Below are 17,252 nucleotides of genomic sequence, written 5' to 3'. Positions count from 1 at the left end.
GGACTGGGTAAATAATACTGCCAGTGGACCCAAGGAAAGGAAATTCATTGAATGTTTACAGGAGGGCTTTTTGGAACAGCTTGTGATGGAGCCCACGAGGGAACAGGCCATTCTGGACTTAGTGTTATGTCATGAGCCAGACTTGATTAAAGATCTTAAAGTAAGGGAGCACTTAGGAGGCAGTGATCATAATATGGTCGAATTCAATCTCCAATTTGAAAGAAAGAAGGTAGAATCAGATGTAAAGGTGTTACAGTTAAATAAAGGTAACTACAGGGGCATGAGGGAGGAACTGACGAAAATCGACTGGGAGCAGACCCTAGTGGGAAAGACAGTAGAACAGCAATGGCAGGAGTTTCTGGGTGTAATTGAGGACACAGTACAGAGGTTCATCCCAAAGAAAAGAAAGGTTATCAGAGGGGGGATTAGGCAGCCATGGTTGACAAAGGAAGTTAGGGAATGCATCAAAGCAGAAGAGAAAGCCTATAATGTGGCAAAGAGTAGTGGGAAGTCAGAAGATTGGGAAGGCTACAAAAACAAACAGAGGATATCAAAGAGAGAGATAAGGAAAGAGAGGATCAAATTTGAAGGTAGGCTAGCCAGTAACATTAGGAATGATAGTAAAAGTTTCTTTAAATACATTAAAAACAAACGGGAGGCAAAAGTTGACATTGGGCCACTCCAAAATGACGCTGGTAATTTTGTGATGGGAGACATGGAAATAGCCGAGGAACTGAATAAGTACTTTGCGTCAGTCTTCACAGTAGAAGACATGAGTAATATCCCAACAATTCCGGAGAGTCAGGGGACAGAGTTGAATATAGTAGCCATCACAAAGGAGAAAGTGCTAGAGAAACTAAGAGGTCTAAAAATTGACAAATCTCCGGGCCCAGATGGGCTACTTCCTAGAGTTCTAAAGGAGATAGCTGAAGAAATAGTGGAGGCGTTGGTGATGATGTTTCAACAGTCACTGGAGTCAGGGAAAGTACCAGAGGATTGGAAAATCACTGTTGTAACCCCACTGTTCAAGAAGGGAACAAGGAAAAAGATGGAAAATTATAGGCCAATTAGCCTGACCTCGGTTGTTGGCAAGATTCTAGAATCCATTGTTAAGGATGAGATTTCTAAATTCTTGGAAGTGCATGGGCGGATTAGGACAAGTCAGCATGGATTTAGTAAGGGGAGGTCGTGCCTGACAAACCTGTTAGAGTTCTTTGAAGAGATAACAAATAGGTTAGACCAAGGAGAGCCAATGGATGTTATCTATCTTGACTTCCAAAAGGCCTTTGATAAGGTGCCTCACGGGAGGCTGCTGAGTAAAGTAAGGGCCCATGGTATTCGAGGCAAGGTACTAACATGGATTGACGATTGGCTGTCAGGCAGAAGGCAGAGAGTTGGGATAAAAGGTTCTTTTTCGGAATGGCAACCGGTGACAAGTGGTGTCCCGCAAGGTTCAGTGTTGGACCACAGCTGTTCTCCTTATATATTAACGATCTAGATAATGGGACTGAGGGCATTCTGGCTAAGTTTGCCGATGATACGAAGATAGGTGGAGGGGCAGGTAGTATGGAGGAGGTGGGGAGGCTCCAGAAAGATTTAGACAGTTTAGGAGAGTGGTCCAAGAAATGGCTGATGAAATTCAACGTGGGCAAGTGCGAGGTCTTGCACTTTGGAAAAAAGAATAGAGGCGTGGACTATTTTCTAAACGGTGACAAAATTCATAATGTTGAAGTGCAAAGGGACATGGGAGTCCTAGTCCAGGATTCTCTAAAGGTAAACTTGCAGGTTGAGTCCGTAATTAAGAAAGCAAATGCAATGTTGTCATTCATCTCAAGAGGCTTGGAATATAAAAGCAGGGATGTACTTCCGAAGCTTTATAAGGCATTAGTTAGGCCCCATTTAGAATACTGTGAGCAATTTTGGGCCCCACACCTCAGGAAGGACACACTGGCACTGGAGCGGGTCCAGCGGAGATTCACACGGATGATCCCAGGAATGGTAGGCCTAACATACGATGAACGTCTGAGGATCCTGGGATTATATTCATTGGAGTTTAGGAGGCTGAGGGGAGATCTAATAGAAACTTACAAGATAATGAATGGCTTAGATAGGGTGGATGTAGGGAAGTTGTTTCCATTAGCAGGGGAGACTAGGACCCGGGGGCACAGCCTTAGAATAAAAGGGAGTCACTTTAGAACAGAGATGAGTAGAAATTTCTTCAGTCAAAGAGTGGTGGGTATGTGGAATTCATTTCCACAGAGGGCAGTGGAGGCCGGGACGTTGAGTGTCTTTAAGACAGAAGTTGATAAATTCTTGATTTCTCGAGGAATTAAGGGCTATGGAGAGAGAGCGGGTAAATGGAGTTGACATCAGCCATGATTGAATGGTGGAGTGGACTCGATGGGCCGAATGGCCTTACTTCCACTCCTATGTCTTATGGTCTTATGGTCTTAAGGCATGCCGTGCAAGCAGATCTTTACAGAGTGAGAAACCACACACACCTTGTCAGTTAGATAATTGTGTTCCTCCAATCTGTACAGTTTCCCTGCACTACACCTATTTCCCAAATTTAAAAGAAAGTCGTGTGGTTACTTTCAACCTCCCCTTTCACTTTATAAAATCCACACCTTAGGGTTTTTGACTTTACATTGTTTTTCAATTTAGAATTTTTAATTCTCCAGTTGAACGACGACGAAAAAAAAATCCAGAAAAAGCTTTCTTCAGAGTTGGAACCTCGTTCGTGCCTAATGTGCCACGTATAATTTATGCCCAAGGAGCTGGATTCGAACAGGACACAAACGTCCCCGTTTCCAGCAACGACAGGAAGCATCTGCCGCCCCTCATTGCACTTCATTCGGGGCGGCGGGGGAAACAAGGTGCAAGGTGAGGGAAGCGGCAGGGAGGCCTGTTGCGTTCCCGGCTGTCCTGACATGATTGCCTTTGTTATTTGTTTTGTTTCCAAGAGCGATCCATTCAGTCCAACTCACCCGCCCTTTCCAGTTCACCATTATTGCCCCTGCATGCAGTTCACTCATTCCCTTCTGAAAGGAGTTATTGTCCTGTATTCCCAAAGGTAAACACTACGATTGACTTGTGCCCTTTTGTGTTGTTGTTGATGCAATCTCAGAACCCGGGATTAATGAATGCTTTATTAACAGAAAAGGAGGGAGGGAAGGGGTTGAGGGACGTCTCTTTCAGTCCCAAACAGGCACCAAGAAGAAAATTTGGACACACCGGGACCGAGTGCCTTTTATTTCTTGTTGTTTGTGTCTGGCTGCTGGTAGTTTGTTATCGGCATCCTGCGATGTCAGGGCTCTCTGGGACTTTGCCTTTAAGCGTGTGCGGGACCGCGGAGTGTCAATCATCATTGGTCCCGGCCAATGGGGCGGCTCTTTTGTCAGTTTCTGTCTGGGTGGAGGAGGGTTTGGTGTGAAACTGACAACAGCTGAATCACGCGGAGTGCACAGACTGCAATAGGAGCGGGAGTGTGTGAGGATCGCTGTGAGCAGAGACACACGCACTGGGACTTCCACTGCTCTGTCTCTCTGCTCGCACTGGGTTAACAGGGCAACATTGTTGCTCAGAAGTGTGTGACGGGGCGGGGGGCAAGGCAAAAACAACACAAGCCCCTCGCAAATGCTCTCGCCCTTTCTCCAGCAGTCCAGGCAAAGCCGCGTCTTGCTGCTGTACGGATGCCTCGGGAGAGGAGGAGGAGCCCGCCGCGGCTCCCGGTTCTCAGCAGCTGTCAGGACGGGAGCACGGACCGCCAGAGGGGATCGCAGCCTCGGGGAGCTGGTCTGCACAGCTGGGGAGAGATGGCCAGATGCCCGCCTTGGTGCGTTAGGTGGGCTGTGCACGGTGAGCAAAGCGCTGACGGTCACACTCACAAAACACATAACTCACTCTCACAACACATCCCTCACTCTCACAACACATCCCTCACTCTCACAACACATCCCTCACTCAATCACATAACACACACAACACTCACTCACACAACTCACCCACTCATGCACAAACAACACTCACAACATATAACTCACTCACTCATACACACAACACATAACACACTCGCACAACACCTCACTCATACATACACAACTCACTCATACATACACACACTATCTCACTCACTCATACACACAACACTCTCACTCATACACACACAACACTCACTCGCACACAACACATACACACAAAACTCACTCACACAACACATAACTCCTTATACACATAACACTCACTCGTACACATAACTCACTCCTCATACACTCATACACACAACACTCACTCATACACCCAATACTCACTCACTGATACACACTCACACAGTCATTGCCAAGACTCTGCAATTACTCCGCCGGCTGATGTGTTCTTTTGTCGGCGGGAGTCTGCTGGCGACACAACAAAAAGTCGTGGGGGGGGGGGGGGGGACGAGACTCCTTATTGTTTGCTTGACATGTGAACCCGCGAAGGGTAGAGAATTGTTCATTTTTACTTTTAAGGATAAACGGCGGGGATGAGGACCCCGGTCATTTTTTTTTTTAATTTTTGGTGGCAAAACACAGAAAAAGTCAATGACATTCCCCGACCATTTCCAGCCCATCTGCTGCTCCTCCAGCCCCAGTTGTGTTTAATGTGTTAAAACCCAACAGCGACAGAGGAAAAGCGCTGGAGAAATGGCCCAGCTGAGTTGGGGTAAGGGAGGGAGGGCGCGATTTGCAAAGAAATTCCAGACTATGTTTTTGTCTCTACCTGGCTGGCAAATGATCTATTTATTATTCTAGAGGGGAATTAATGTTTGAACTACAGTAGAGGTACCTTGGATTGTTTTTGTTTTTAAAATATGTTTTTTCTGAAATCACCATTTGTTTTAAATTGACCAGAGTGTCCGCAGTGCATCAGAATTATGCACTTTGCAGATGAGTTAGTTCCTTGCGGCAGAAAAGCGAGGAACATTTTCTTGGCAAATCGCACTCTGATTTTTTTGAAAGTTTGCTGCTCCAGCACAGTGCTTGTTCTGTGTTATGGTAGAAACGTGGTGCGTTGAGGCAGGGTAGATTTTGGAAACATTGACGGCCCTGGAGGTTGGTAAATGACAGGATAGGAAGAGAACATTGACTGAACAAAATGGTCATGAACTCTTATCATTGAGCGATGACAGATGGAACATGTTCCTATGTAAAATGACCAAGGCGAAGGTTGTGAAAATGTTGGTTTGACTGTATTCAACCCCATACATTTTACTTGTACGGAACCAGGACAGTTCACCCCTGGCAGAAGGGATTGCTGTTGTGATACATTTGGTGGCACAGAATTATCCTGGCTTGAACTAGGAATTAAATTATTTGATGTGATTGCTGTAATGATATGTATATATGTATACAAGTAAAGGGTTAATTATTATACCTCCGTGTAATACAAACACTAGAGGGCACCACCAGTTCCTAGTATATATATATAAGAACTCAGGGAATCTTGGGTAGTCAGTTAAGTGTTAGCGAGAGAGGTAGATGACAGCATAGTTAAGACTAGATAGAAGGAGCACGTGTAGTTCAATACTTATTACTAAATCATAGATTACTTTATTAATAGTTACAGTTTTGTGGAGTGTGCAAACGCAATATAATTTAATTGTTATTCAATAAAGCAGGTTTGCTTTAAGTTAGAGATTGGTGTTTTCTTTATAATCACACCATCAGACCATTCTGGATTACGAAGCAAAGAGTAACGATATATTACCACAAAGAGTAATATAACAGTTGCTAATATTACTGTTTCATGATGTGATTGAGCAGTGACCATACAGAGTATTGACTGCAGAATTTCCAGTGAAGTTCATGTCCAGGCAATGAGTGAAGATGTGCAGGTTAGATGGATTGGCCATGATCAACGAGTGGGGTTACTGGGATAGAGCTGGGAAAAGGGCCTAGATAGAGTGTTCTTTTGGAGAGTTGGTGCATACTCCATGGACCGAATGGCTTCCTTCTGCACTGTAGGTATTTTATGGATTCCATGTATAAGAACACAGGAAATAGGGGCAGATGTAGACTTGTGTACAGCCTGCCGAACCTGCTCCCCTATTTCATACAATCATGACTGATCTTCAGTTTGACCTCCACTTTCTCGCCTGTCCCTTGATTCCCTGAGAGACCAACCTTTATTCAATAATTAATAAAAACAGAAAATACTGGACAACCTCAGCAGGTCTGGCAGTATCTATGGAGAGATAAGCAGAATGAACATTTTGAAGCTTATTCAGCATTTTCTGTTTTTATTTCAGATTTTCAGCATGTGCAGTTCTTTGCTTTTATTTAAACATATTGGATGTTGGAACACTCCCAACCCTCTAGGGTCGAGAATTCCAAAGATTTCTCCTCATCTCAGTCCTAAATGATCAGCCCACTATCCTGAGACCGTGCCCCCTTGTGCTATATTCGTCAGCAAGGGGAAAGGATTTCTTAGTCCCTACCCTGTCATACCTCTTCAGAATCTAGAATTTCTATCCTATCAAACCTCTTCAGAATCTAGAATCTTGAATGTTTCAATGTGGCATAGTAAACCAGAAACAACTTGATGTAAATTCCTGACTGCTTTTTGAAGCCTAATGAAATTTTTAAAACAAATTCATCCCAACACAGACAGTTTCCAGTTAATGCCTAATCAAAACCTATTGGGGTGCTAGCTAATTAACCATAGTATGGTAGGTACAAAACAGTTCAGAATGAATCAGTTGTTGCTTTTAGTACAATATAAAATAAATTTGCAATCGGTAACTATAAAGGGAGTATCTTCAGGGTATTCAATAGTTGTATTGTGGTGTAGTTTAAATTGTCACAAAATCGTCTCACTGGCATTAAAACCATTCAGGAGAGAAATTAAATTATTTTCCTGTGAGTCACAATAAATTGCCGATCACAGGGGCAGGGTGATGGAATGGAATTCAAACAGGCGCTTGTGATAATTGTGGAAAATTACAGCCAGATATTGTGGGAGTGCAAACACTGATAATGTCACAAGTACCATGATGAGTTAGCATTGTGAAAATGTGCAGAAATCTTCACACGAGCCAAGTGTGATGAGGTATGAAACATCTGCTGCTTGAAACTCTGAACAAAAGGTAGCATTCCTTTGAATTTAGAACTGAAAATTTGAAAATTGTATCCAATATAATATTGTAATAGAAAAAGTCCATATTAGTACAATAAGTAATTTTGAATGGTAAAGTTATGTGGGAAGGGTTGGTCAGTAATGGCAGCAGAATAGTAGATTTTTATTGTAATGAAGTGGACTAAATGGATAGATCGAATGAGAAACTAAATGAACACATTACTAAAGCCACACACATTGACTTGACTAATATCTTGAGGGATGAATCCAATAATTGAATCTAGGTACTAATATTATTTTTCATTAAGTGGTGCTGCAGTGATCACAATATTTTGAATATTTCCAATTATGCAAGGCATAATGCACACAATTTTATGTATGTTGTCCCGGTCGCCAAACAATTTAATTGAGTTTTTCCTTTTCTTAAATTGTTGTGACGGGATTTTTCCTCCTGATTATATTCTGTAATCACTCATTTCACTCTCCACCTTTTTCAGTGCCGTTGGGTTGGAAATTATGAATTAAATAACTGAGGCATCTCGTTCAATGTGAAACTCATGGTCCATGAAATTGATCTCCCTTGTCACATTAGAATTATGGCTGGAGGTGGGGGAGTAGTTTAAACAGAAATGATTAGTCAGCTGTGATGTGCTTAATTTTGGCGACTGATGATTGGTGGATAAAGCAGGGCGATTGCGTTCTGGGTCAAAACCTATTGTTTTGGATAGAGCAGGTTTGATGAATTTAAGCTTGCAATGTTCTTAAGGCTAAATACATCATGTGTACGTCAGTAAAGTGAAAGTTTCAATCAACGGCTGCAGCCCCCTTTGATGTCAATGGGCATCACCCTGGGAGTGCTGCAGTTGATTTCACTGTCAGTGGGATAGGAAGGAAAAAATTATGGCCAGGGCCCTGGCTCCTAATTGCCAGTTGCTAATGCTCGCCCACCCCACCTGCTACCAACTAGGTATATGGATGTCAGATTAGGGCAAGATTACATTCAGTTGCAGTCACCGTCTGGCCGAGTAGCATAACACATTTTACAGAAGACTGGTGATTGGGCAAGATGACAGCATGGTGCTATTGCTGATTAAACATCCCCTCTTCATGTACCATTGTTCCCATGAGAAGCAAATTAGAAAACCGAATCATGTCTGTGCATTTATAACTCCGGGACCATTTTGAAAATCAATAATGAACTAGCGCAGGATCATGCTATAAAATTTCTGATGATTTTTTTTTGATTTGCCTAATCAACTCTGAACATTTCAAGATAAACCACGTGCAGCTAAATGTATTTGCGTCAATTAGTCTGAAGTAAAAGGCATAGTGTGGAATATTTTGTTTGAGAACCAAATGCCTATTGTGGAGGCAGAAATTATAAGGAACTTTGCAATAGAGGTATCCAGACACTTACGGCTATATTAAAACTAGCAGACCCGTTGGGCTTTGCTCACACTAAAGCAAAGAATGCACTATTTTATAATTACAAGTAATGGTGTCTACATTCCCTTTCCTAAATGACCTGCCTTGAGAATTTGGAGTAAATGGCTACCTTGAGAAAAGTTGTGTTTTGCTAACAATCATGTGTATTAGCTGAAAGCCCTTAAGAGTTAAGCTGTGGACTAAAATACCTTACTAACAGTGTGCAAAAACATGTGCAACAATTTTACGGGTAAGTTTAATCATGTTGTGAAACATAATTAAAATAAAATACTTTATTGTGCCAGAAACATTTTTGGCCTATGTTTCAGGGAAAAACAGTGAAGGAACTTTTTTCTCTGCCCACGCTTCTACATTATTAGAGTGTAGTTGTAAATCATTGGCCGGAAAGTGTTTTGGGAGTGAAAGACTTTATATAAATTCAAGTCTCTTTCTTCACCTACATCTTTACTTCCAAATCATTTATATAGCAAATATTGCGTAATTACTTTATAATAGATCAATTTATTTGAGATGTTCAGGAATAGGACGAAGTGACTGTACAATGTGGTAGCAATATGGTACAATGGTTCAGAAGTTTGATATTTAGGTGCTAAGTTAAGGTGCCAGCCATCGCTTAGTGATAGCACTTTAATTTTTGAGTCAGAAGGTCATGGATTCAAGGTCTACTCCAGAGGCTTGAGCACATGAACATGTCTAACACCAGTCGCGCCCCCCCCACCACCACCAAAAAACAGTGGGGAATTAACTGTGGGATGCTGGCCGACATTTATCCCTCGACCTGGTTCACCAAAGAACCACATCTAGCCATTTGTCGCTTTGCTGTTTTTCTTGGCAGCTTGCTGTGCATGTTGTGTTTTTTTCCTTATGTTGCAATAGTAACTGCACTTTTTAAAAAAATAAAGTACTTCATTGGCTGTGAAGTGTTTTGGGATGTCCAGAGGTGATGGAATACAATAATTGGATGCAAGGGCGGCACAGTGGTTAGCACTGTTTCTTCACCGCACCAGGGTTCCAGGTTCGATTCCCAGTTTGGGCCACTGTCTGTGCAGAGTCTGCATGATCTGCCCGTGTCTGCGTGGATTTCCTCCGGGTGCTCCGGTTTCCTCCCACAAGTCCCGAAAGATGTGCTGTAATTTGGCCATTCTGAATTGTCCCACCGTGAACCCGAACTGGTGCCGGAATGTGGCGACTAGCATCCTTTCACAGTAACTTCATTGTAGTGTTAATGTAAGCCTACTTGTGACAATAAAGATTATTTCTCATTTCTCAAGTAATTTCTGTGCTTTCAAGGGGACTGTGTGCTCTTTCAGGGGGACTTTGTTGTCATGATAAAATTGCAGTAAAAAATCTGTTGTTTGTATAATGGAGCAGTACTAGTTTACACTGAATTGGGCTATGTGAATGCAGGGCTGAGGACTGCACTGAAGCTTGGATGCTACGAGTAGTGAGCATGTTGCATTTAGATCTTAAAAGCAGGTGCACAATGGTGACCAAAGGCATTGGTGGGTGGGATTAACGTTGCATGCCTACATGATCCAGTGATAGCTAGAGGTGTTAAGTGAACTCCTTACGGCCCATGCAATAAATAATTTGATTTAATTAGTTTATACTTTTCATTTATTTACGGCTCTTAATATTTGGATGCTTTCATCTTGCAGGTCAGATATTACACCATGTCTTCCTTATCAGGTTTGTGTAAAGATCTAACTGCACCATTCAAATGGAGCACTGTGTAGTTCTGCCTGGTGACCTTGCCAGTATTATTAAAATTTTGAAAAAGGCACCGGTTTATCGATCTACAAATGTAAAAGTCTTTTTTCAGTTCAGTTCTGTTGTTTATTACATTTAACTAGCCATGTCACCATTAAAACTCCAGTTACGCTGTTGAAACAAGCTGCAGGTTCTTTTTAATGGAGTTTCTAACAGTGATGTGGAGGCAGGGTAGTTGCATTTTCACTGATTTTGGTGATGGTGGTTCTGGGGGTGGGAGGGCCACAGTTGCAGCCTGTGGTGGAGCACCATATGACAGGCTGGAAATTCGGGATTTACGTCTTACCAGCATCCTGAAGTTCCAGTCAGTTTCAGAGGGGTAATGATAAAATGCTGATAGCTCACTGCTGCGTAAAAGTCGACCCCATGACTTTAGGCCTAAGAAAAATGGCCTCAGAAATGTGTTGTTTTATTTACCCGAGTGTATCTGATGTTCGATCTATACAGATTACATATTTTAGACGAGGGACCTATACAGTTTACTAGTGCTGACATGCAATAACTGCTTCTATCATTATCAGTATACCATACCAGTATAAGTAGCAAAGCAAATGGACATGCTGCCAGTACCATAAAGGAGAAACGTCAGCAGCACATTGTGTGGTCTGATTGTGAGTTCAACATAAACTAAGGATGATCTGTTTTATGAAGTGCATCTACTTCTTTTGTTGTAGTATTGTACAAGAGCTAACCAGTCCCGCTGGATGGCTAAAAGCATGCACTTTCTTGCATTTATACATCTGTCAAACTGATGGCAGTTCCTTCACACGCTGCTGTATAAATACAGTTGTATGATTATCTATTAGGTTAAATAAGCAGTGCAGATGAATTTCTCTGCCTGTTTTTGTCAGTTCTGGTTGCCCCTACAGACCCAGTGTTGGTATTTGCAATGCAAAGCGTCCTTTAAAAGCTTGTTTTATTTTTACACAGAATGAGTGAAAGAGGAGTTCATACTATTAACTGATAAAACAGGGCACCCCAGTAATGTTGGCAGCCACTGTGTCTGTTTGCAATGCTGAAATAATAAATACTTGTCTGAAGACAAAGTTGCATCAGCTCTGAGGCAGGGTCATCCAGACGTGAAATGTTAGCTCCGTTCTATCACCACCCATGCTGTCGGCACTATTAAGATTTTCCAGCATTTTCTGTTTTTGTTGAACCAGAAAAGTGTTGGGATGAGATGAGATTTAATGCATGACTGGTAAGAACGGTGAGAAAAAGAGAAGCCTTGCCATATGAATGTACAGCACCAAACACTTTCACAAACACAAATTTAACTTTACCTTTCAAGAGTTTCAACTTGTCCCTGTAACCCTGAAGACCAGGAAGGATAATTGTGCAAATGCAGAGTCATGGGAGTGATTATAACCAGGCCTTTCAAGGATGTTTTGTGTTGCAAATACGAAAGCTGAGTTTGTCGGAGCAATCAGAAACAGTCACGAACAGGCTGTCTGTAGAAACATGAAACGTTTGCACTGTTTTGACAACAGATCAAATCAGGCATCATTATATAGGAATTTGAATAAAAAGCTGCATCTCAAAAAGTGGCAGGATTGCTCATTTGACATCAAATGGGAATTACATTATTATTTGAAAAGGATGAATACGCAGAGTTACAGGATGGAAGCGTGGGAATGGTTCCAAGTCTGCTCATTTTGTAGAGTCAGTGCAAACCCGATGGACCGAATGGCTATCTCCTCCTGCGCTTTAGCAAGTCAGTGGTAACCGATTCAGTACTTCAGAACAAAAATATGCCGATTAAGACCAGAAGTGTACAATTTAGTTGTGTTTTGCATTCGACCGCACTCGCTCATTCATTGATGTTCTCGTCTGTAAAATCCCTCATTTACTTCAGAAATGGTGCTTATCAAAATTCTGCTCCCAGAATTCTTTCTGGCCTCAATGGCTTTGTGCTTATGTTTGCAACGCCTGCAGCCTTCTTTTTGTCATTTAATGCATTAAGAAAATTGCTATCCCATGCAATCTCCCAACCTACTATTCTGTTTCGCAGCCTATATTAATTTTTTTTTTAATAAACATTTTATTGAGGTATTTTTGGTATTGTAACAACAAAATAAACAATGTACATGAAACTATAAACATAGTGCAAAAGCCGTCTCCCTTCCTTACAGGTCCCACCTTTATTAACCCCCTACTCAAAGTTAAACTGACCCCCACCCCCCCCACCCCCCTTCCCCTTCTGCTGCCGATTAATTTTCCGCGAGCAAGTCGATGATCGGTTGCCACCTCCGGGCGAACCCTAACAGTGACCCTCTCAAGGCGAACTTGATTTTCTCCAAACAGAGAAAGCTAGCCATGTCCGATAGCCAGGTTTCCTACTTCGGGGGCATTGAGTCCCTCCAAGCTAATCGTATCCGTCTCCGGGCTACCAGGGAAGCAAAGGCTAGAATGTCTGCCTCTTTCTCCTCCTGGATTCCCAGATCTTCCGGCACCCCGAAAATCGCCACCTCTGGACTCAGTGCCACCCTTGTTTTTAACACCGTCGACATGACATCTGCAAACCCCTGCCAAAATCCCCTAAGCTTCAGACATGTCCAGAACATGTGGACATGGTTCGTGGTCCTCCTGCACATTTTGCACACCTGTCTTCCACCCCAAAGAATCTGCTCATCTGGGCCACTGTCATGTGAGCCCGATGAACGACTGACGACCTTGAATTGTATCAGGCTGAGCTTGGCACATGTTGCGGACGCGTTGACTCTACTCAACACGCCCTAGATTCCCCTAGAATCCTCATGATTTCTTCCATCCCCTCCTAATGGGTCCGATACATACAGATGCAGATCATCTGCATAGAGCAAGACTCTGTGCTTCACCCAACCCCCCCCCCCCCCCGGACCAGCCCCTTGAGGAGCAATTGCCAACGTCTCTCTAGCTAGCACGAACAACAGTGAGGAGAGGGGGCATCCCTGTCTCGTCCCCCGGTGCAGTCTAAAATAGTCCGATGTTGTCCTATTTGTCCGTACGCTTGCCACAGGAGCCTGATACAGTAACCTGACCCAGTCAATAAAGCCCCGCCCAAATCCGAACCGTCCCAGTACCTCCCACAGATAATCCCATTCTACCCAATCAAAAGCCTTTTCTGCATCCATTGCGATCACTACCTCCACCTCCCTACCTTCTGGGGGCATCATGATCACGTTTAACAACCTTCTTACATTGGCCACCAACTGCCTACCCTTAACAAACCCTGTCTGGTCCTCCCCAATAACGTCCGGAACAGAATCCTCAATCCTGGAGGACATAATTTTGGCCAGCAATTTGGCATCCATTCAACTGGGATATCGGCCTGTAGGACCCACACAGCTTCTTGTCCCGCTTCAGAATCAGCGAAATCGTGGCCTGTGACATCATCGGGGGCAGCACCCCTCTTTCCCTTGCCTCATTGAGCATCCTCATCAACACAGGCCCCAATATCCCAGAGAATATTTTATAAAACTCCACTGGGTACACGTCTGGCCCCGTGGCTTTACCTGACTGCATGGCCTTCAGACCCTCCTCTATCTCTTCCAACCCGATCGGGGCCCACAGCCCTTTTTCCAGCTCCCCATCCACCTTTGGGAAATTCAGCCCCTCCATGAAGTGCCTCATCCCCTCCTGGCCCGTAGGGGGTTCCGACATGCACAACCTACTGTAGAAATCTCTAAATGCCTTATTCATCCCTGCTGAATCTCCAACCAGGTTCCCATCTCCGTCATTTACTTTCCCTATCTCCCTGGCTGCCCCCCCTCTCCATGATCTATGAGCATGGAGAGAAGGCCAGCAAAATGCTTGCACAGCAGCCCTGGATCAAGCACCGTATTGAAGTCTCCCCCCATTACCAACCTTCCCGCCTCCAGGTCCGGGATACACCCCAACATACGCCTCATAAAGTTTGCATCATCCCAGTTCGGGGCATACACGTTCACCAGAACCACCGCCTCCCCTTGCAATCTGCCACTCACCATCACATATCTACCCCCACTATCCGCCACTATGGTCTTTGCCTCAAACAGTACCCGTTTCCCCACTAAGATAGCCACCCCCCTATTCTTTGCATCCAAACCCGAATGAAACACCTGCCCCACCCATCCTCTACGTAGTCTGACCTGGTCTATCAGTTTCAGGTGCGTCTCCTGTAACATAACCACACCTGCCTTTAATTTCTTTAGGTGTGCGAGTACCCATGCCCTTTTAATCGGCCCGTTCAGCCCTCTCACGTTCCACGTGATCAGCCGGGTTGGGGGGCTCTTTACCCCCCCCCCCTCCTGTTGACTAGCCATCCCCTTTTTTAACCCAGCTCCTCACCCGGTTCCCACGTACCCGTATATCCCACCGACGATGCCCCCCCCGTCCCGACCACCCCGTCCCATAACAGCTCCTCCTTCTCCTTAGCAGCAGCAACCCAGTTAACTCCCCCCCCCCCCCCCCCCCCCTCCCCCTCCGCTACATGCATTTGGAAGGAAAAACAGGAATGTGGAATATTTGGCTAATGGAAAAGTTCTTGAAAGTGTGGATGAGCAGAGGGATCTAGGTGTCCATGTACATAGATCCCTGAAAGTTGCCACCCAGGTTGATAGGGTGGTGAAGAAGGCCTATGGAGTGTTGGCCTTTATGGGTAGAGGGATTGAGTTCTGGAGTCAGGAGGTCATGTTGCAGCTGTACAGAACTCTGGTACGGCCGCATTTGGAGTATTGCGTACAGTTCTGGTCACCGCATTATAGGAAGGACGTGGAGGCTTTGGAACGAGTGCAGAGGAGATTTACCAGGATGTTGCCTGGTATGGAGGGAAAATCTTATGAGGAAAGGCTGATGGACTTGAGGTTGTTTTCGTTAGAGAGAAGAAGGTTAAGAGGAGACTTAATAGAGGCATACAAAATGATCAGAGGGTTAGATAGGGTGGACAGTGAGAGCCTTCTCCCGCGGATGGAAATGGCTAGCACGAGGGGACATAGCCTTAAACTGAGGGGTGATAGATATAGGACAGAGGTCAGGGGTAGGTTCTTTACGCAAAGAGTAGTGAGGCCGTGGAATGCCCTACCTGCTACAGTAGTGAACTCGCCAACATTGAGGGTATTTAAAAGTTTATTGGATACACATATGGATGATAATGGTATAGTGTAGGTTAGATGGCTTTTGTTTCAGTGCAACATCGTGGGCCGAAGGGCCTGTACTGCGCTGTATTGTTCTATGTTCTATCCCCCGCTAGCGTAGTTGCACCCCCCATGTTGCTCCCAGAAGTCAGCGAACTCTGGCTGACCTCGGCTTCCCCCTTTGCCCTCGGCCCCTCACTGTGCGAGGCCCCCTCCTTCCTGCGTCCCTGTTCCCGCCACAATTACCATGGTGCGGGAGCAAAGCCCGCGTTTCCCACTCGGCCCCGCCCCTAATGGCGCATTTCCCTTCTCCTTCCCCTTTCCTTCCCACCGGCGCCCACAGTTCCTCATACTCCCCCCCCCCCCCCCCAAACCAGGGGAAGAGAGAAAAGTTACAGGGTCGAAGAATTAACAAATTGAAAAAATATCATCCCCCACCCCCCCCCCTTCCCCTTCCTCGCCCCACATAATCACCCCACCACGTTATCCCTGAAGCTCTTTCTCTCGCCAGACTATTCCAGCTTCTCGTCCACAATGAATGTCCACGCCTCTTTTGCTGTCTCAAAGTAGTGGTGCTTCCCTTGGTGTGTGACCCACAGTCTCGCCGGTTGCAACATTCCAAATTGAACCTTTTTGTGAAGCACCGCCTTAGCCCAATTAAAACTTGCCCTCCTTCTCGCCACCTCTGCACGCCAATCCTGGTATACGCGGATCACCGCGTTCTCCCACCTACAGCTCCGAGTTTTCTTCGCCCATCTGAGGACCATCTCTCTGTCGTTGTAGCGGAGAAACCTCACCACTATAGCTCGAGGTATTTCTCCAGCCTTTGGTCTTCACGCCAAAACTCAATAGGCTCCCTCCACCTCCAAAGGGCCTGCCTGGGCCTCCGATCCCATTAGCGAGTGAAGCATCGTGCTTACATATGCCCCAACGTCCACCCCCTCTGCGCCTTCGGGAAGACCCAGGACTCTTAAATTCTTCCTCCTCGAATTATTCTCCAGTGCTTCCAACCTCTCCACACACCTTTTGTGCTGTGCCTCGTGCGTCTCTGTCTTCACCACCAGGCCCTGTATTTCATCTTCGTTTTCAGCAGTCTTTGCCTTCACGACCCGAAGCTCCAGCTCCTGGGTCCTCTGCTCCTCCTTTAGCCCTTCAATCGCCTGTAATATCGGGGCCAACACCTCCTTCTTCAACTCCTTCTTCAGCTCTTCCACACAGCGCCGCAGGAAATCTTGTTGCTCCGGGCCCCATAACAAACGGCCACCTTCCGACACCATCTTGCTTCGAGCTTCCCTTCCTTGCCGCTGCTCCAGAGGATCTTCTGCAATCCGGCCGCTATCCTCTCCTTTTTCCATGTGTGTCCGGGGGGATTCCCTTCTAGTTTACCACACAATGATTTTGGCCGTTTAAATTGCCGTTGGGGCTCCTATCAAGAGCCCAAAAGTCCGTTCCAACGGGAGGTGCCGAAACGTGCGACTCAGCTGGTCATTGCCGCACCCGGAAGTCGCAGATTAACAATTAGAGGCCAGAAGAAAGAGAACAAATGTACAGACCTTCCACATCCAAGACTATTCTACCCGCTTCAAACACCACCCGCTTATTGATCAGGAACCCAACCCCTCTAGTCTGTGAGTCTAGTCTCCAGTGACAGAGCTGACTGACCTCAGAGATGACAGCCATTCCTCAATCTAATCTGGTTAGTTACTCTGAGGTGCGTCTCCTGCAACATTACCACATCAGCTTTCAGTCCCCTAAGATGCGCAAGTACACGTACCCTCTTGACCGTCCCATTTAACCCTCGAACATTCCAAGTGATCAGCCTAGTTGGGGGGC

The 17,252-nt window shown here is 45.1% G+C and overlaps 1 protein-coding gene across 2 annotated transcripts in view; it reads left to right on the top strand.

Moving 5' to 3' along the window:
• Nucleotides 1-3,431: 3,431 nt before the first annotated feature.
• The window catches only part of fam210b (family with sequence similarity 210 member B), an 89,510-nt gene continuing 75,689 nt past the window's right edge, over nt 3,432-17,252 (top strand). Inside the window, exon 1 of one of the 2 annotated variants that reach the window (XM_072514681.1) lies at nt 3,432-3,858. In XM_072514681.1, the coding sequence (XP_072370782.1) occupies nt 3,637-3,858 (222 nt within the window). In that variant the 5' untranslated portion in view covers nt 3,432-3,636. The remainder of the gene's footprint in view (nt 3,859-17,252) is intronic. The other variant, XM_072514680.1, reaches the window with a different exon arrangement.

This window comes from Scyliorhinus torazame, chromosome 8 (genome assembly GCF_047496885.1).
Source record: "Scyliorhinus torazame isolate Kashiwa2021f chromosome 8, sScyTor2.1, whole genome shotgun sequence".
Lineage (NCBI taxonomy): Eukaryota > Metazoa > Chordata > Chondrichthyes > Carcharhiniformes > Scyliorhinidae > Scyliorhinus > Scyliorhinus torazame.
Note: the sequence above shows the minus strand (reverse complement) of the source record. Positions and strands in the feature narration are given on the sequence as shown.